The sequence below is a fragment of the Polypterus senegalus genome, chromosome 9 (genome assembly GCF_016835505.1).
Source record: "Polypterus senegalus isolate Bchr_013 chromosome 9, ASM1683550v1, whole genome shotgun sequence".
Taxonomy (NCBI): Eukaryota; Metazoa; Chordata; class Cladistia; order Polypteriformes; family Polypteridae; genus Polypterus; species Polypterus senegalus.
Genome location: NC_053162.1, coordinates 3,137,369 through 3,157,943, shown reverse-complemented (window position 1 = coordinate 3,157,943; position 20,575 = coordinate 3,137,369). Strand labels below are relative to the sequence as shown.

General features: G+C 48.9%; 2 protein-coding genes across 5 annotated transcripts in view; one reads left to right on the top strand and one right to left on the bottom strand.

Annotated features, from left to right (window-relative positions):
• ppp1r26 (protein phosphatase 1, regulatory subunit 26) overlaps positions 1-20,575 on the top strand; it is a 155,224-nt gene that overhangs the window by 117,564 nt on the left and 17,085 nt on the right. The window lies entirely within an intron of this gene.
• Positions 277-20,575, bottom strand: part of LOC120535074 (retinoic acid receptor RXR-alpha-A) — a 194,866-nt gene continuing 174,567 nt past the window's right edge. For both annotated transcript variants that reach the window (XM_039762617.1, XM_039762618.1), the window contains exons 8-11: positions 15,883-16,015; positions 13,488-13,579; positions 10,887-10,992; positions 277-1,410 (exon numbers count right to left, since the gene is read on the bottom strand). In XM_039762617.1, the coding sequence (XP_039618551.1) occupies positions 1,263-1,410; positions 10,887-10,992; positions 13,488-13,579; positions 15,883-16,015 (479 nt within the window). In that variant the 3' untranslated portion in view covers positions 277-1,262. The remainder of the gene's footprint in view (positions 1,411-10,886; positions 10,993-13,487; positions 13,580-15,882; positions 16,016-20,575) is intronic.

Genomic DNA, 20,575 nt, shown 5'->3' with positions numbered 1-20,575 from the left:
GGCTTCACAGTCCAGCGAAGCGCATCTCCCTCTTGATGGCCATGTGACGCTCCCTGCCCGACATTGAGTCTGTGACACACACACACACACACACGCAGGACACTGAATTTTGGTGCACTTTGGCACACACCTTTGTGTCCCTTTGGACTTTTCTGCATAGATTTGTAGCTTATGGGAGTTTATGTCTCCGTCTGTCCTGTTCTACGTCTTGGTGTGCTGACTCTTTCTCACCACAAGAGGGCGCCCTTCCCAACATAAAACTGACCCCTGAGCCCCTTTAGTTCAATCCAAGTGCTTTACTCCTTTTGACATTTGGGGGCCGACGGTAAAAATGACTGCAAGTCACAATAAAAATTAAAAACACCAAATCTTTGGGAAATAAACCAACAAGTTGATGGACCTCAGAGGTGTAGAAAAGAGCTGGTCAGCCGCCACCTCACATCCCCTGGACTGGCAAGGTGGGCATTTTGTTGGCACCACGGTTTTGTCTGCTGGTGGTTCTCTGTACCTATATTCCACAGGTCCAAGGGGGCATTTGGCCAGCTGGGCATCACCCATCCCACACACCTCTTTGCTGTGCCAGGCATGCCCATCTTAATAAATACAGATCCATGCTCTGCCTATGCCCTTTAAGAATGGAGTGAGGGGCAGGTTCAGAATGGCATGATTACAAGTCAGGACTCCCGTTGTTGACGAAGCTGCCCCGTGATATGCCACTCGCCAGTCAGAGGGGGCAGCACATGGCACCTGTGTGGTTAATAGTGCCCACCTCTGCCTGCTCTGTGCTTCCCTTTGGAGATGCCCTGTTCAGTTTCCTTGTGGCAGCGTGGTGGTCCAGCTAACCCAATGGGTACATAAGGGGGTCCAATAGCTGAGATAGAGAGATGAGGTGGGTTATGTCAATGAATGCCACCTCCTCCTGCCATTCTGTCATTCGCCTCATCCTCAGGCCTCTGCTCTCATCCTTTCATTTATATCCTAGGCCAAAAAAAATAAAATGAAGCAGAGTCTCCATCGGAGTGAAACAAACTCCTCTGGCCAAAGCCAAAAAAAGACGACAAAAATAAAAAGGCATCCCACCCCAAAAAAAAACAAAAAAAAAAACAAGAAGAAAAGAAGAAAAATCTTTGGGGCCACAAGGGAAGTCCACATCTGCCAGGAGGCTTGGTGCCACCTTCCTCTTCTTCTTCTTCTTCTTCCTCCTCTCCTGCTGTCGATTGTTGGAATCCGCCAGCTGCCGCCACCGCCGTGTCCTCCCAGGTTTAAGTCATCTGGTGTGGAGCTTCTAGCATCTCCATGAGGAACGTGTCGATGGGAGTGTCCCCTATGAGCTTGAAGAAGAACAAGTGCTCGAGACACTTGAGGCCGATGGAGCGCAGGGCGGGCAGACGCAGCAACAGCTTGGCGAACCTGCAGTGGGGAGAAAAAGGGGAGGGGGGAGAGAAAGTGTTAGGGGCAGCGAGAGGCCAGCCCACCCAAACACCCCCGCGCGTGCCCTGGCGCTATAAAGCAAGAAGAACTAAACCTGGCGCATATTCTATCTTTGGATCCCCAACCCACTCGCCAGCCAAAGAACGTTGAGTTCAACTCTAAAGGTCTGCACAGTCCAAGTGCCCACCACAGTATTTGGTCATTCGTTCCACGAACTTCATTTATTTATTTCCAAGTAACGGCTGGGATCCACTGCAGTCATTCGTAATGTCAATTTGAAAACTTCTACGTGTCACCTCTGAAGCTCCATTGGTGCTTCTTCTTTAGGTGCCACTCATCGCCCGCTCTCCATGGTGCTGAAATCTCCCTGCTTGCTTCTTCTCTGTGGTTCTTTATCAGCCCTGCTGCTCTCCTCTGGACTTTCTCTAGTGCCGTTATGTCTTGCTCGCCATATGGACACTAAAACTGCACATAGTAGTCTAGCACAAGTATAACAGACCTCATAGAGTGACCCATTAATACGTCACAGGTGGGATCCACCATACTGGTTGTGTTCTTCCATAATTTTAAAGCCGTCATTCACCCACCACTCCAGCCATCCTCTTAACCTGCCAATCTAAGGTAGGGTCATGGTGAACCTCGAGTCTTCTCTCATCAATCATACGACTCAAGGTGGTACCTCCTGGACGGGACACCAGCCCATCACATTATAAGCACACACACACACACATCCTTTATTTCTTTCCTTGCTCGCTCTCCATGGTCCTGAATTGTCCCTTATTGTTTGCTCTCCATGGTTCTGAATCCGCTTAGCTGCTCTCCTTCTGGACTTTCTCTAGTGCTGTTATGTCTCGCTCACCATGTGGACACTAAAACTGCACACAGTAGTCTAGCAGAAGTATAACGGACCTCATAGTGTGAACCATTTAAAAGTGACAGGAGCCACTCTCCTCTGGACTTTCTCTAGTGCTGTTGTGTCTTTTTTTGTAATTGGGGACCAAAACTGCACAAAGTACCCCCAGATAAGGCCTCACGAATGTGTTGTTGAGCTTAAGCATGACCTCTGCCATGGCCTGAAATGTTAATAAGTCACGAGTGTGAGCCCCCATACTGATTTTTTTATTCCCCCATACTTTTAAAGCCGTCATTCATCCACCACTCCATCCATCCTCTTAACCTGCCAATCTAAGGTAGGGTCATGGTGAACCTCGAGTCTTCTCTCATCAATCATACGACTCAAAGGTGGTAAGAACTCCTGGATGGGACACCAGTCCATCGCATTGCAAACACACACACCCTTCAATTGTGTCCTTGCTCGCTCTCCATGGTCCTGAATTGTCACTTATTGTTTGCTCTTTATGGTTCTGAATCAGCTTAGCTGCTCTCCTTCTGGACTTTCTCTTGTGCTGTTGTCTTTTTTATAATATGGAGCCCAGAACTGCACAAAGTACTCCAGATGTGGCCTCACTAGTGTGTTATTGACGTTAAGTATAATCTCTCACGTGGCCTGAAATGTTAATAAGTCACGAGCATGAGCCACCATACTGTTTTTTTTTTTCTCCATAATTTTAAATACATCATTCATCCACCGCTCCACTCATCCTCTTAACCTGCTATTCTAAGGTAGGCTCATGGGGAAGCTGGAGTCTTATCTCATCAATCCTACGACACAAGGTGGTACCTCCTGGACAGGCCACCAGACCATCACATTGCAAACACACACACTTTATTTGTGTCCTTGCTTGCTCTCCATGGTCCTGAATCAGCTCAGTTGCCCCCCTCAGGACTTTCTAGACAGAGATGGAGGTTGTAGAGTTAAAGATGCTAAGATTTGTATTGGGTGTGGCGAGGATGGACAGGATTAGAAACGAGGACATTAGAGGGTCAGCTCAGGTGGGAGACAAAGTCAGAGGGGCAAGATGGCATTGGTTTGGACATGTGAGGAGGAGAGATGAGGGGTATACTGGGTGAAGGGTACTAAGGATAGAGCTGCCAGGGAAGAGGAGAAGAGGAAGGCCTAAGAGAAGGTTTATGGATGTGGTGAGAGAGGACATGCAGGTGACGGGTGTGACAGAGCAAGATGACGAGGACAGAAAGATATGGAAGAAGATAATCCACTGTGGCGACCCCTAACAGAAGCCTCCGAAAGAAGAAGAAGAAGAAGCAGCTCTCCTCAGGACTTTCTGTAGTGCTGCTTTGTCCGTTGTGTAATATGGGGACCAAAACTGCACAAAGTACTCCAGATAAGACCTCACTTTGCTGTCCAAGCTTAAGCATAACCTCTCTTATGTCCTGACACATTTAATAAGTCACCAGTGTGATCCATCATACTCTTCCCCCACCCCATAATTTAAAATACTTGATCCAACCACTAATCCATCCACCTTCCTAACCCACTCATCTAAGGTAGGCTCATAGGGAAGCTGAAGTCTATCCCATCAATCTCGGGATGCAAGGTGGGAAGAACACCTGGACAGGACACCAGCCCAGTGCATTGCAAACACACACACACACACACACACACACACACACACACATCCTTCATGTCATCTTCTAATCTCTGTTTGCTTGAACAGTAAAAGGCTCAACTCCCTCAGTCTGCTCTCCACAGTCGTGGCCTTTCCTTCCTTGTTTGCTCTCCATGGTCCTGAATCAGGCTAGTTGCTGTCCGCTGAACTTTCTCTAGTGCTGCTGTGTCTTTTTTGTGATATGGACATTAAAACTACACACCATACTCCAGGTGAGGCCCCACCAGAATGTTATTTAGTTTACATAATAACCTTCATTACAGCCTGAAATATTAAGTAACTGGTCTGATCCACCAGGCTTATTTTTCATAACTGGAAACACTTGAATCATGTTGCCTCGTAATTTCTCTTTTGTGATGAACAACAGGCTCCACTCGATTATACTTTCCTCTTTGGTTACTCTAAGTGGTCCTGAGGCAGCCTAGGTGGTCTCCTCTGGATGTTCTCAGGCACTGCTGTGACTTTTTTGTAATATGGAGCCACAGAAGTACAGGTGAGCTTAGTTATGAGCCTTAATCTCTGTCTGCTCGCTCGCTCTCCATGGTCCTGAATCAGCTGCTCTTCTCCTGAACTTTCTCTAGTGCTGTTGTGTCTTTTTCATGACTAAGGAGCTTTGCCCCCTGCTCACTTCACGTCTCTGCCGCTCACATATGTGCTAGTTCACTTTCACCAAGCAACAAATTCTCGTGGATAGGCCTCTTCATTGGGAAGAAACAGTACTTTTAACTGATGGCAACACCAATTAGACGATCTACAAGTCTCCGACTTAGGTCTCCTAATCTGAACAATATATTCGATCTCTTTTTTGCTGTTCCGTTATTTCACCAAGTAATAATTTCTGTTTGTTTGCACTAATGCGATCTTTTCTATCATTTTTTGGAGACTTTCGAATTTTCCTACTTCCATTATCTCTAACCTGCTCTGCACGTGTACCGCGCCAACGTTTTGGAACCTCCTTATGACGTTCTACTTTGTCATCTACTCTTTGTCTTTTATTTCCGGCCCCGGGCCTGGTTCAATCTCTTGCAACAAAGTCTTGTCTCGCGGGACTTGAAAGTATCTCTCTGAAAAAGTTTTGTCTCATCCCAGGATTTTTTTTATATAATAGAAAGATATGGACTTTAAAACTACACACCGTACTCCAGGTGAGGCTTCCCTGCGGTGTTTTATAGTTTAGCTTGAAACCTTAAGTAACGGGTCTGATCCCACAGGCTGACTGTTCCTTAATTGAAAACACTTCAGTCAGGTCCCCTCATCACCTCATCTCTGTCTGCTTAAGCAAAAAAGGCTCAGCTGCCTCCCACTTTCCTCTTTGGTTGCTCTGGGTGGTCCTGAACCAGCCTAGGTGGTCTCCTCTGGATGTTAGTCTGGCAATGCTGTAACTTTTTGTATTGTGGGTCCACAGTGCTAATAGCTTAGTTATGACCTTTAATCTCCATTTGCTTAAACTCTAAAGGCTCAGCTCCTCCAGTCTGCCCTAGTGTGTTACTGAGCTTAAGCATAACCTCTGACATGGCCTGAAATGTTAATAAGTCACGAGTGTGAGCTCCCATACTGATTTTTTTTTTTCCATAAATTTAAATACGTCATTCATCCACCACTCCAGCCATCCTCTTAACCTGCCAATCTAAGGTAGGGTCATAGTGAACCTCGAGTCTTCTCTCATCAGTCATACGACTCAAGGTGGTACCTCCTGGATGGGACACCTGCCCATTACATTACACACACACACACACACACACACACACCCTTCATTTGTTTCCTTGCTCGCTCTCCATGGTCCTGAATTGTCCCTTATTGTTTGCTCTCCATGGTCCTGAATCAGCCTGGTTGCTCTTCTCCTGAACTTCCTCTAGTGCTGCTATGTCTTTTTGTTTCTGTAATACGGAGACCAAAATTGAGCACAGGACTGCAGGCAAGACCTTCGCCGTATGTTGTTGTTCTGTAGAGCTTAAGTGTGACCTCCATCATAGTTTGAAACATTAACAAGTAACAAGTGTGATCCACCATGCTGAGTTTTCCATGATTTTAAACTCGGCAGCACCTTCACTCTAGTCACTCTTCTCTTGTGCTGCTATGTCCTTTTTGTAGCCTGGAGACCAAAACTGCACCCAAAATTCCAGTGTGTTAAAAGGTTTGAGCAGAACCTCCTGTGACTTGTACTCCACACATCAAACCTGACAATCTCTTAGCCTTCTTAATGGCTTCTCAACACTGTCAGGAAGTCGATAGCTTAGAGTCCACTGTGACTCCTAAATCCTTCTCATAAGGTGGACTCTCGATGTTCAGACCGCCCATTGTGTATTCAAACCTCACATTTTTACTTCCTATGTGTAATTCTTTACATTTACTGACATTAAATTTCATCTGCCCAAGACTGTCTGCTATCCAAGTCCTTCTGTGGTGATTTAACGGATTCCAAATTACCTGCTAATCCACCTGTCTTGGTATCATCTGCAGACTTCACCAGCTTGTTCCTTATATTCCTATCTAAATCATTTTTAGATATTAAAAATAGCAGCGACCCTAACACTGACCCCTGCTGGTCACCCCTCGTAACATCGGCCAGTTCTGATGAGGTTTCTCACACCATCACCCTCTGCTTCCTGCGTCTGAGCCAATTCTGCACCCACCTACACTTGGTACATCCTGAACTGCCACTTCTCTTAGTTTGATGCCCACCCTCTCATGTGGCGCCTCATCACATGCTTTCTGAAAGTCCTCATCACTAATCTCATCTCCTCCACACTCCTTGTATTCTTTTGTTTGCTCCTCATAGAATTCCAGCCTATTAGTAAAACACGACCTCCCTCTTCTGACCCCCATGCTGACTGTCCTGTCCTTACCAGGTGTTGCTCAGTCTTCTCCTTAATAATTCCTTCCATTAATTTTCATGTGTTGCTCATTAAGCTTACTGGTCTCTAGTCACTCTGATCTGCCCTGTCACCCTTTATATATAACGGGATGATATTTGCCATATTTTTTGCCAGCTTTCTTGATCACTTCTGCCCATTGTTTGGGTGTATCATAGTTAGTGATGAGTGCACATCGACTCGTAATATTTTTCTCATGAGGCGAGTATTCAAGTGTCGGACCTCCCTAGCTTGGGGCCGAATGCTCATTAGGTGGAGAGGACTGTCGGTGCAGGTCATAGAGGTGAGGGGGTGAGAGTTACACGTAATGAACGAGACCAGCGTATTCTCCTATCTGATTAGTGAATAGGACTCCCACACCAGAAATGTGTAAAGGTGGACATCGGATATATCAAGCATGTGGACCAGACTGGATGCTCCCTACAAAGAGTCTGCCAGCCCCCCCATACCCCCAAAACCGTTTCACTAGAGCTGGACTCGGACGGGCGAGTGGATTTCGTTGGTTTGGTGAATCTGCGGAGAGGCTCCTGAGCTGCCAGTTCAGCCAAACATTAAAGACACCAGCAGGTGGCAGCGTTTAGCAGCAAATCAAACGTGACTTCATCATGCAGCGCACGCCACACGCCGCATGCTGCTGATCCTCAATTCATGCCAGGCAGGCTGGGGAAGGATTGGCAGTGCCCCCCATCTCCCTTGGCAACAGGCAACCGTTATCCAACCAGCTGATTACGGCAGGCACATCCGCATTAAACAAAGTATCAATAATTAACAGTAAGACTTCAGATGGGCTCTTTCTTCTGTCCTAATTATTACAAAATATCTTAAGAGATGCGTTTGTGCTCCAGGCGCCGTCTCTCTCACTCGCTCGCCCGGCTCGCTGTTCCTCGTCGTCACTAAGCTGCCTTTAGATCGGCTAACGCAGCCGGAATCACAATTAACAGGAATTTTGTGGTTTCCAAACGTGCCTGGCCGACTTCAAAGCCTTTAGACCCGTGACAGTCGCTGTCTAATTAACCTCGCGGTGTGCTAAGCTGCGTCACAGGGGGCGCTCCACTCATTCCAGAGTCTTAAAAGCGGTCGTCCCGCAGTCTAAACGTCCAAACCTCAGAGTCCCACACTTCCTCACAAAGTCAAATATTGTCGGGCTGCTGGCGTGTTCATTATCCCAACCATCCATTTAACTGTTTGAGGCTATGGCTTTGGTGGAGAGGCAGAGTCTGTCAAGGCAGGGTCTGCCCTGCAGGGGGCGCCAGACCAGCAGTCCCCAGACGACCACATCGCTTTAGAGTGTGGCACAGCATGCGAATGCCTACAGGGACCCCGACAAGCCCAAAAATCAGAGTAGCCAATCAGAAATGCAATGACCCACGACACGGGTGTGAAAACCTGGAAACTGAGGATGATACATAGGGACGTAAAGGACACCTGGCATTTAAGATACCATATGCCTTCTTGTGTGGTAGAATGGTGGCACACTGACCACACAGACCCAGCATCCTGAATTTGGATCCAACATGAGCTGTGCCCAGGACTAAGTGGATAGCTGGCATTTGGAACATGGGGACAATTGTGACAAAAGAATAGGCTATACAACCTCTTCTGGGTGGCTTGGTGGCACATTTAGTAGAAGCACTTTCACCTAACAGACCCACCATCCTGATCTCAGATACAGTGTCCAAAAGATGATCAGCCATACAAAGGACCCTGGCCATTAAGGGTGCTGTGTAACTTCTTGTGGGTGGGCATGGTGGCACATTCGGCTGTACTGCTGCCTCACAGACCCAGCATCCTGAATTTGTATCCAATATCCAAAGGCTGAACAACTATACCTAGGATACCTGGCATTTGGGGCACCATATGACTTATTGTGGGGTGACACAGTGGTATGTTGGGGGCGAGCACTGCTGCCTCACAGATCCAACATCCTGAATTTCGATTGAGTCTTTACTGAATAGCTCTACCCAGGCCTAAGTGCAGAGCTGGCATTTTAGGGTGATATTAAACTGTGCGTGTGTGTGTGGTGGCATGCTGGAGCATTGGGTAGCACTGCTGCCTTATAAGATCCCACAGCCTGAACCCTGGAAACCTGTAACTAGGAGACCTGACATTGAGGGCACTAGATGAGTGCTTGTGGAGTAACACATTGCTGTGCTGGGTAGCACTACTGCCTCACAGACCCGCCAGCCTGAGTCTATTGAACAGCTGTACCCAGGACAGGCTGCACATACCTGGCATTTAGGGCAAAGGTGGTTTTGGAATGTATGACAGGATTAACCTCAACAGCCCATCAGGCGTTTTACTGTGAGGGGTGCTGCTGATGTAGCACAAGGCTGTCTTTCTCAGGCTCCGCCCCTTGTAACTCACCTCTCTCTCTCTCTCTCTATCTCGCTCTCTCACAGGCTCCACCCCTTGTGACTCATCATTCTTTTTCTCTCTCTCCCTCTATCAGACTCCACACCTTGTAACTCACCTCTCTCTCTCTCACAGGCTCCACCCCTTGTGACTCCTTTCTTTCTCTCTCTCTCTCAGACTCCACCCCTTGTGACTCATCATTCTCTCTCTCTCTCTCTCTCTCTCTCTCTCTCTCTGTGTCTGAAGCTCCACCCCTATTGACTCATCTGTCCTTCAGACTCCGCCCCTTCCAACTAATTTCTCTCTGCCTTGCTGCACTTAACCCTCTCTTTATACTCAGCAGCCAAACCCCCCCCCAAAATCAAATCCGGGTCACAATACTGTTTGTCTCAGAAACACTCTCCTAGTCAGCCTCACTTTGTTTGCCCCAAGAAAACTCAACTCACAACACCATTTGTTTCTGCTGCCCAGGATCAGGTTGATCACACCCTATCTCAGCTTGTAAGACTCTCTTGAACCGGAGGCCTTGGGACTGCAGATCTCCCTTCTTGGCAAGTTTAGCTGAAGGAGACCACCAGGAGTCCCACAGCCAGCCAGCTTTGTAACTGTGAAGGTGCCTCTCACATCAAGCAGGCTCTCTCTCTCTCTCTCTCTCTCTCTCTCGCTCACCCATTTCTCTTTCTCTGAAGCTCCACCCCTCCTGACTCATCTGTCTTTCAGACTCCACCCCTTCCAACTCATGTCTCTGTCTCTCTCTCTCTCTCTCTCTCTCTCTCTGCCTCACTACACTCGCCCCTCCTGTTACACTCACCCTCTCCTTCTCTAAGTCTCCCACCCCCCCCATTAGCCTCACTTCACTCACCCCTCCCACTACACACCCCCCAAACATCAGTGCAGGTGGTCTCTGCCCAGGAGTTTGCTGAGATTGCCTCCCTCCACCCAGCCTCTCATTTCTTTACCTGCATGGTAATCTAAAGAACCCGACCCCCCATAAACCCCCACCCGCCCAAGTTTGCATCTGCACTGCTTGTGCCTCTGGCAGCCCGGGGGGCGGGGGTGGGGGGGTGTGACAGACTGCCTGTGCTCTGCTCCTGGACGCTCGGGGCTTTGTGGTCCGCTTACTCAGTCCGCCTAACGACTCCTGTCATGACATGCAAATCACGCCGATGTCTCAAGGGGAGCATGCAGTGGGCACGGCACCTCAGCTGACCCTAAGGGCACAGAGGGGGACCTGCTCAGGACCTCTCTCTGCAAATCTGTTTTCTGCTGTAAATGCCCACCAGTGTTCAGAGGGCAGCCTGATTCCCCAAATAAAGAGGGTCCCCCCCAAAATTTGAAGGTGTCCACCCATCTGGGGCTTCAAGCCGAAGCACTACAGCGGGCAAAGACCCCAATGCATTCTGCTGTGAACGTGAGGCATGGATGAGCGAATGACAATGGGGACCGAGGAAACCCCCAAAACATCATCATCCATCCATCGGCCTGTCCTCTCCGCACCATCATAGGAAGGCTGTGAGCCCGAGCAGCAGCTCAACTGACCCTAAAGGGGGCCCCGCCTGTCTAACATAGGGTAGACCGGGTACTGAGCTCTGAGACTGCAGTGCCAGCCAATGTGCCCATATACTAAAAAAAAAATCACTCAAAAAGAGCCAACCCTTAGCCCCGGACCCTCCCACCCACCACATCCCAAAGGAGCAGAGACCTGCCGGGCTGTTCGGGGTACTTCTGTTTGCAGTAGGCCTCCAGCGAGGCGTAGACCTTCTCACGAAGGGCCTCCACTTCTCCAGGGTTCGCCAAGCCTTTGGAGTCTGGAGAGACAAAAGAAGGAAAGGGAGGGTCACTTCAGGACCACGGAGAGCGGTCAGTGCTGAGGAGAGGTCACCCTTGGTCGGGGCTTGAGGAGCACGATATCGGAGAAGTGACCAGTGGTCAGTGCCAAGGAGTATGATGTTTGTAAAGTGATCAGTGGTCAGTGATGAAGAGCATGTCTCCTGAAGAACATGGCACTCAAAGGGTCACCAGTGGTCAGTGAGAAAGAGCATGATGCTTAAGAAGTGGTCAGTGACGAAGAGCATGGCACCATAAATATGATGTGTGGTCAAAGGGAGTGACCAGTGGGCAATGCCAAGGAGCCTGGCATTCAAATTTTGATGACTTGTCAAAGGGTAACCAGTGGTCAGTGCCAAGGAGTATGATGTTTGTAAAGTGACCAGTGGTCCGTGATGAAGAGCATGGTTCCATAAATATAAGGTGTGGTCAAAGGGGGGTAACCAGTGGTCTGTGCCAAGGAGCCTAGCATCGTCAACATGATTAGGAGTCAAAGGGTCATCAGTGGTCAGTGAGAAAGAGCATGATGCTTAAGAAGTGGTCAGTGATGAAGAGCATGGCACCATAAATATGATGTGTGGTCAAAGGGAGTGACCAGTGGTCAGTGCCAAGGAGCCTGGCATTCAGGTTTTGATGACTTGTCAAATGGTAACCAGTGGTCAGTGCCAAGGAGTATGATTATTGTAAAGTGATCAGTGGTCAGTGATGAAGAGCATGTCTCCATAAATATACCAGTGGTCAATGCCAAGGAGCCTGACATTCAAGAAGTGACCAGTCATCAGTGCCAAGTAGCATAATGTCTGAGAGGCGATCGAGTGATGTAGAGCATGACACCTTAAATATGATTAGGGGCGACCAGTGGTCAGTGCCAAGGAGTATAATGTTTGTGAAGTGGTCAGTGGTGAAGACCTTAAACATGATCAGAGATTACCTGTGGTCAGTGGTGAAGAACATGGCACTCAAAGGGTCACCAGTGGTCAGTGAGAAGGAGCATGCTGCTCAAGAAGTGACCGGTGGTCAGTGCTAAGGAGCGTGATGTCTTAGAAGTGATCAGGTGACGAAGAGGATGACACCTTAAATAGGATAAGTGGTCAGATGGTGATGGTCAGTGCTGAAGAGCATGGCCAGCTGTCAATGATGAAGAGCATAGTGCTCTAAAGGGTGACCAGTGGTCAGTGCTGAAGAGTATGATGTTCAAGAAGTGATTAGTGTTTGGAGATGAAGAGCATGCCACCTTAGATATGATGAGTGGTCAAAGAGTGACCAGTGGTCAGTGCTGAGGAGTACGATGTTTGTGAAGTGATCGGTGGTCTGTGATGAAGAGCCTGGCACCTTAAACATAGTCGGGAGTTACCAGTGGTCAATGGTGAAGAGCAGAGCACTTAAGGGGGTGAGCAGTTGTCTGGGGCGTGAAACTCAAAGGATGACCACAGGTCAGTTGCACGGTGAATGATGTGTGAAGGGTGTCCGGTGGTCAATGAGGAAGAGCAGGGCACTCGTGAAGAGTCTTGTGTTCAAACCAGCAAGCAGCCGTCATTGCTGAGGACCACAGCACTTAAGATGTGATCAGCAGTCAATGCTGAAGAACGTGGTGGTCGACAGGTGGCCAGTGGTGAAGGGTATGACACCTTAAACATGGTCAGCGGTCAGTGATGAAGAGTGTGGCTCTCGTAAAGTCACCAGCGGTCAGTGGTGAGAAGCATGGCACTCGAAAGGAGAGCACGGGCACATTGGAGGACGAGACAGCGAGTGCCCTGATATCAAAGATCTCCACACCAGGGTGTGCCATGAAAATATTTGCCTCAAGACCAATAATGTTAGTTAGTGTTGAGGAGAATGGCATTTGAAGGGTGATGAGTGGTCAGTGGAGGACATCTTGGTACTGAAGTGGTGCTCCGTGGTCAGCAGTAAGGAGTTTGGCGTTGGAAGGGCAGCAGGTTTATTCCTCCTCATGGCTGGTTGTCACAAGTTTACTGAGAGCAGAAAGCTCCTGACCAGGGTGTGGCATCCAAAGCTCATCGTGCCACCAACACTTAGGTTTGAAGATGGGTTGTGGCCAACTGGTTAGAGGACAGGACAGGTCCCAGGACCAAACCAAGCCCCATCAGCCCCACTGTGCTTCACTCTTGTGGAAAGTGACATGAGATGGCTTGTCACCCTGAAAGCTGACACCTCCGTTTTCCAAACCTGCTAACCCTATGTAGAGTTGCGGAACAACGGCTCACATCAAATGTCATTTCTTTGTTCCAGAATTGCTCTAAAATTCCAAGGAGGAACACAAATCAATGGCAGCCCGTGCTGATGTAATCAAAGGGCCGACTCCTCCCTTGTGTACTCTGGCGCCCCCACCAGGCCACACACACAAATTGCTTCTTTTTTCCCCTTTAAATAGAATTGGGTGTTGGCACCCCTGATGTCGCTGGGTTCATTTGCGTCAAACCCCTCCCACCCACCTGCCCAACTGGACCCCACGTACCTGGATTGAACAGGACGATGGCTCGCAGGCACCCGAGTTCCGTCTTGTCCATCTGCATGTCACGCATCTTTGACACAAGTTCTGTCAACACCCTGCAGTCGGAGGGGACAAACAGAGGAAGAGCATTAGGGACACCTGTCACTGATGACTGACATATCGGAAGATGGTGACTCAGTGACACCCAAACCCCATATCTTTTGGAATTTCACTCCCTAAAATGGGCTGCAGGGGGCGCCATCAGCTCACCGTCAGCGGCACAAGTGGACGATTTAAACTCTAAAGTCAAACCTCTATTATAAAAATGACTTAAATCACTATGGTGGACCGCCCTGGTCTGAGGGCATCTGCTTCAGAGAGGGGGCACTTTATACACCTCTGCTAAGTTCATCCATCCATTATCCAACCCGCTATATCCTAACTACAGGGTCACGGGGGTCTGCTGGAGCCAATCCCAGCCAACACAGGGCGCAAGGCAGGAAACAAACCCTGGGCAGGGCGCCAGCCCACCACAAGGCACACGCACACACACACCAAGCACACATTAGGGTCAATTTAGGATCGCCAATGCACCTAACCTGCATGTCTTTGGACTGTGGGAGGAAACCCACGCAGACACAGGGAGAACCTGGGAAGTGAACCCGGGTCTCTTAACTGTGAGGCAGCAGCGCTACCCACTGCACCACTATGCCGCACAAGTTCCATATATAGTCATAGGCAAAAAAAAATTGAAAAAATGATAAGGACTCCTTACCCCTTTATCATAAGAAGTGCTCTGGGATAACAATTGTGACAGAAGATGCTCTTTGATCCACCAGGTGGGTCACCAGAGCAGGGGCAGCTCTTAGAAGGCAGGGCACTGGAGTCCGAGGTTCCTCCTCATAACCACCAAGTGCTCCCTGATGAGGCTGAAGACATCTGCCCCCAGCCTGTCTTTACTGCATGGCCTATATAGCGCCTTGGCTGTGAACACCATGCCATACCTCCACTTGGTCGTATCTCCTGGAATGAGCCCTGTCGTCCATCTTATCCAAGTATGCACATTGCTCTCTCTGGGGAGCTTCATAGAATAAGAACACGGCCCGAGTGAAGAGCTTCAAAGCCGCCGTGAGGTTAAACCGTGAAAGGCACTATAAAACACAACAGACTGTCCTTCCCATTCCCAAATCTCTAAGCAAGGGGGCTGCTGTTATAAGATGAAGGACTGATGACCTCCTAACCACCCGGTGCTGCTCTTCCTATTATAAGGAGAAACTTCAGGATAGCAACTGTGCTAAAAGGCGCTATATTATACAGCAGATTGGTGTCCCCGTTCTTAATTGGTTTTATACCAAGCTGCCTCCCTCATCACCCTCCAGTGCCACCAGAACGTGAAAAGGTCCGAGCCCAGTCGGTCTTCACTGTATGGTCCCATATAGTGCCATACACTGGCTGTATAGTGTATGGCATCCTGGAATGAAGTCTTTCCATGTCCAGTTCACCCCTAATCTGAATATTTATATTATTCTGTTTCGGGAGCTCAATGAAAGGCGCTATATAAAGTAAGCACACGACAAACTGATTGACCTCCCTCTTAGCTGCCACAAGTCAAGTGAGTCATGGCTAAGGCCCCTTCCCTTCAAAACGCTCCAAAGCGGTCCTGATGTTCCACAGTGTTGACAGTGAATGAGCGTGAAAGGTGCTATATAATACAAGGGGGGAGCCGAGACCAGCCTGCCCCCTCATAGCCATCCACTGCCCCTCTCTGCTGTTCAAAAGTGCCCAATTCGTCTTTACTGCAAGGCCTATATAGCGCCTTTGAAATAGAAAGTAGTAAACACCCCTATAGGCAAGTGTGGCCTGGGCTGGGGTCTTTTCCCCTTTTTGTTCCTTTCTTATTTGAATATGCAGCTCATTCAGACTTGTATGAAAGGCGCTATATAGAACATTGGAATGACTGACCTTTCTGACCCCGAGTCCCCCTTCTTCTTGCTGCTGCTAAGTTTGTAAACCGAATGCGTTGCTCCAGTGTCCAGGACAGGCATGGGAAAGGCGCTATATAGGCATGTATTATTATTTTTACTGTAATGCATTCTGTATATAGCGCCACTGTGATGCATTAATGCTTGCCCACCCTGCTGCTGATGTTTAAACCGCCATCTTTTCTGGAGCCCACCATGACAGGCGCTATATAAAATAGCAGACTGATAGATATTGATGTTTCAAGTCTCTCATTGGGCTGCTTCTGACCTCATGAGGTGCCCCTGTGCCAATACTGTCATGCCTATATAGCGCCACCCTATTCCTGTCCCTTACACCACAGGCTCCACCCCCGAGGAAAGGTGCTATATAAGACAGACTGAGTGGTGTATCCAGAGCTATTCCCGCCCCACCACCAACATCATCACTGAATGCCCACCTGTCGAAGATGGCGCCGACGCCAGCACTGTGCGCGCTGTTGCGGTGGACGTGCAGCCCGGTCGCCAGCAGGATCCCGTCCTTCACGGCGATGGAGCGGTGGGAGAAGGAGGCGATGAGGAGTTCGTTCCAGCCTTGGATTTGGAAGAGAAACAGAGAACAGTGGTAAAGCAGTGGGCCTCAGGGTGGGCGCTATACAGCGCTGGCCCCTTTAAGGCGTCTGCCTGGCAACACAGACTATTTTGCTCTCTCATTCTGAGAATTCCACGTGACGCTCTCAGCCGGCTCTAAAAGCAGCTGGAATGCGCCTCATTTTTTTTTTCTTCTTCTTTTTTCCATCTTCTTTTTTAATGTTGCCCCCCATACACCCCCCCATGCTACCACTTTCTTGTTTTCTTACTAAAATAACAAGCCTTTTATTCAGACATTTTCTGTATTCTGGGCAGATTCCAGCAGAAATACAAAAAATTCCAGCAGCACGTGAGGGTGCCACTGGCATGTTGCTGCTCATCTTTTGAGAAGGGGCACTGCTGCATTAAACCTGTGCTGCCCACCGGGCCTCTAGCCCCTTTAAATGATGTGATTCAACAGTTTGAGAACCCCCATGCCCACCCTCCATTTCTGGCCTGTGACTTCCCCTTAATGTCCACTAGGGAGCCCACTATAAATTGAGAGAGGCCAGTGGGGTGCCAGCTCTCTGTGTTCTCTGTGTGCCAGTTTCTTCAAGCAAAAGGCAACAAAGATTTTGTGGGGGCTACTAGTGTTCAGCCCACCCTGAGCTTCATCAGTCATTCTCCAGTAATGAAAGACAGCTGCCTACTGGCATTCCCTCATTCATCCTAACGCAAGCGGGCACATCTGCATTTATTATCACCAGTTTTAGAGAAACCCAGCGCTTCATGCCAAGCATGCCAGATGAAGTCACACCCATAGCCACGCCCCTAACTGCTGTACCTCTCCAGCCACAACATACTGGTCACAGTGGTCTGCTCTTTAAATGAGGACCCTCAAATGCCAGTGCACCAAACTTAAAGGGGACCCACTTGATGTTCCTCTTAGTGGGCATCACAAGGACCACAGTGATCTCCATGGAAAGGGCTGTGTGCACCTGCATGGCTCCTGGCATCCTGAATTCAGTCGGGGGCCTTCTGCATCTGAATCTCTCTTGCCCGGTGTTCCCCCTTTCACGTGCGTTCCCATAAATTCTCCATCTTAGAATCGGTCACTTTGGGGCGCTTTGCTCACCTGCTGCCTGTGGTAGACGCGGCCCCCGTTACCTGCTGTGGAAACTTTGTTTGTACTTGCGCGAATACTTCCTCTGTGTGAAGACGACTCTCAGCGTTCCTCCTCCGTACCTTTGTGTGTCTGAACCTCTCTTGCCTGACGCTCCATCTTGTGATCGCATTCCCATAATGCCAGCTTCTTAAGACGGCCATTTTCAGGAACCCTGCTTGCCCCCTATCCACTTTTATATTCCCCATCCGTCCTTATATGTCCTCCTCTCTCCTATGAAGACTGCGTCTCGGACTCTTATCAATTGTAGGCACCTCACTCGCCTCCAGTCTCCCTTTTTACTACCATCAATGGTAGACTCCCACTGTTTGAAGACGACTCTCGGCGTTCCTCCTATGCCTTTCCTCCATATCCTTACGTATCTGAATCTCTGGTAACCGCTGCTCCCGCTCTCAATTGAGTTCCCATAAAGTCTACGTCTCCAACTCCAACCCTCGCTCATCTCCTATCAACGTTTATACTCCCCATATTTGAAGATGACTCTCAGTGTTAGGGTTGACTTTGTGGAATTGGCCTGATTGATTAACTGTTGGTATTGATGATCAGGGTGTATTAGTATTGGATAAGCAGGCCACTAGTATAGAGGATTTAAACACACGTATTAATACATCAGCAATCAACTTCAAGCAAAATGTGTGGTGTAAGAGTGCATTATTAAAGGCTTTTAAAAGTTCACTTTTGTTCAGATACCAGCCTGAGGTGATGCCAAGTCAAGGACAGGGTGTGATACCAGGACAATTTATCTCATGTGAGGGTCCCTGCTAGTCTCGACTCTAATGGTGGCAACTGACCAGTAAATAAGAGTCGGACACCTGGACAGGATGGCCAGGTCAGGTGATGGGCATTAACTAATGGTGGGCATGGATATTAAGTAATGGTGGGCATGGTCATTAGCTAATGGTGGGTATGGACAATATCTAATGGTGGGCATGGATGTTAGGTAATGGTGGGCATGGTCACTAGGTAATGGTTGGCGTGGACATTATGTAATGGTGGGCATAGATATTAGGTGATGCTGGGCAAGGTCATTAGGTAATGGTGGGCTTGGATGTTGGGTATTGGTGGGTAAGATTATTATGTAAAATAAGAGTCGGACACCTGGACAGGATGGCCAGGTCAGGTGATGGGCATTAACTAATGGTGGGCATGGATATTAAATAATGGTGGGCATGGTCATTAGCTAATGGTGGGTATGGACAATATCTAATGGTGGGCATGGATGTTAGGTAATGGTGGGCATGGTCACTAGGTAATGGTTGGCGTGGACATTATGTAATGGTGGGCATAGATATTAGGTGATGCTGGGCAAGGTCATTAGGTAATGGTGGGCTTGGATGTTGGGTATTGGTGGGTAAGATTATTATGTAATAGTGGGCATGAACATTAGGTGATGGTGGGCATGGACATTGGGTAATGGTGGGTATGGTCCAGAAGGAGCAGAGTACTTGGCACAGATGATATGTACTGTAGTATAAACCAATGCACTTGTTAGTTGAAGTGCTTGTGCCATGCTGGCGTCTCTTTGCCACGATGCCACATGACGATATTTGCGCCCTACAATTTAAAATTGTTGCTGCTGGTTTTTAAACCTTAATGTGGCTCTGCTTCCTGCCGCCTGTTAACATGAATTGTGTGCGTGACCCTCAGTGCCACCTACTGGTAGCCCTGCCTTCCTGTCGGGCTGCAGCTGACGTCCTCGCCTTTTCTGAGGGGCTTCCTTCTGCTGGCAGCCCTGCGGGTTCACGAGGTCCTTAGATAAGTTTTCAGATGTAAATTTTTCATCCGCAGATCTTAGCGGAAACTTTGCTGCAGGCCTTCAATAATAGATTGAGGTTGGGGGCGGGGATTTCAAATACTACTGGGAGAAGGAAGTGGAACATTTGTGCCACCTGTCAGAGGGCATCTGAGCCACTCAAGCACAAGCGTCGCCTGCTCTCTTTACTTGTAGAGGTACTGACACAATTGGGCCTACGGGGGGAGGAGGGCTCTGGGGTGGTCCGGAGGGGGCCAGAGTGGGGGTTGGGTGAAGGTGCCCCCCCCCCACACCATTAAGAGACTGCTGTAGACCAATGTGCTCATTTACGGTGTGCATTTCTTACTTCATCATCACTGCCATGCGGCATTGGCCACTCGTTGAATTTTATTCTCGATTTCTTGTTATGCCAAATGGAAAATGGCAGACAAAAAAAAAGACAAAGGAGGAGAAAAACAAAGCCAGGGACACGCACGCGGTATGTCAAAAAAAATAAGATCACTGAAGTGGGAATCGTCATAACCCAAAAAACGTTAACCTAAAGGCTACCGAAAAAAAAATAAAAATGATAAGCGGGACCAAACGCACAAAGACAGATTTTCTTCTGTCGTCTTCATCAATATTTAATGGCGCTGTCACACTGGATCACTCGTTTTGTTAGGCGTCATCTTCTCATCCCATTTCCCACACCAGTGCTGTGTGAAACGATTCTTGAAGCTCCCAAAGGGGCGCAAGGAAGTAAGGAAAGGACACTCAACAGCCCAGGGTGACAAAATGACAACAAACTGTGACATCGGGCCTGGTAGCAATCAAAATCTGAAATGTCACGTTTGACTCTTGGGTAGCCCCTGTGGCTTTCAGGGGTCTCCTTTGGGTTTGACGTGACAAGCTTTATGCGCCTCGATTTGGTCTGGTTTGGGTGGTCTCTTCAGAGATGCTCGATTGGGTTCAAGTCTGGGCTCTGCCTGCCCGAGGACCCTCCCCAACTTATCCCTAAGCCACTCCTTTGCTGGTCCCTTTTTTTGGCATTTATGGGACTCGAACCAGCAACCTTCCAAGTGCCAGTGCAGATCCCTAGCCTCCGAGCCACCACTCCGCCTGTGTGAAGTTGAGGTCTGAGGTCCCCACGCTGCTCTCTAGCGGGTTCTCTCCGCACTTCGCTCCGTTCAGCTCTCCTTCAACCCTGATGAAATGTGGCCCAGTCGGGCACTTTGGGGACCACCAGAGGTTTCCAGACTCCCATGCCACCCTGCAGGTATTTAGCCCTAAGGAACACTGCCACCTATGGTTTTGGGGGGACTGAACTGCTCCCAGCATGCCCCATTCACCCCCTCCTTTCATTATGGCCTCCAAGCCGGGTATGATTCCTTCCTTTATTCCAGCCAGGATGCCAGTCCATCCTGTCTGGCATGACCATACATATTGTCACGCCTGCAATCCAGGAGACCACCTTCCAATCTCCAGTGTATTAAGCAGTTCCACCCCCTGACAGCAGGGGGCACTGACCACTAACATTATCTTCTGCCTACTCGTCCACAGCCAGCACAAGATACCCAAAGATGCAGCCTGATCCCACTCTAATGCCCAGAGAAAGCCCTGCCCTATAAAGCCGGCCCACACCAACCAAAGGTGGCATCACATGTCTAAC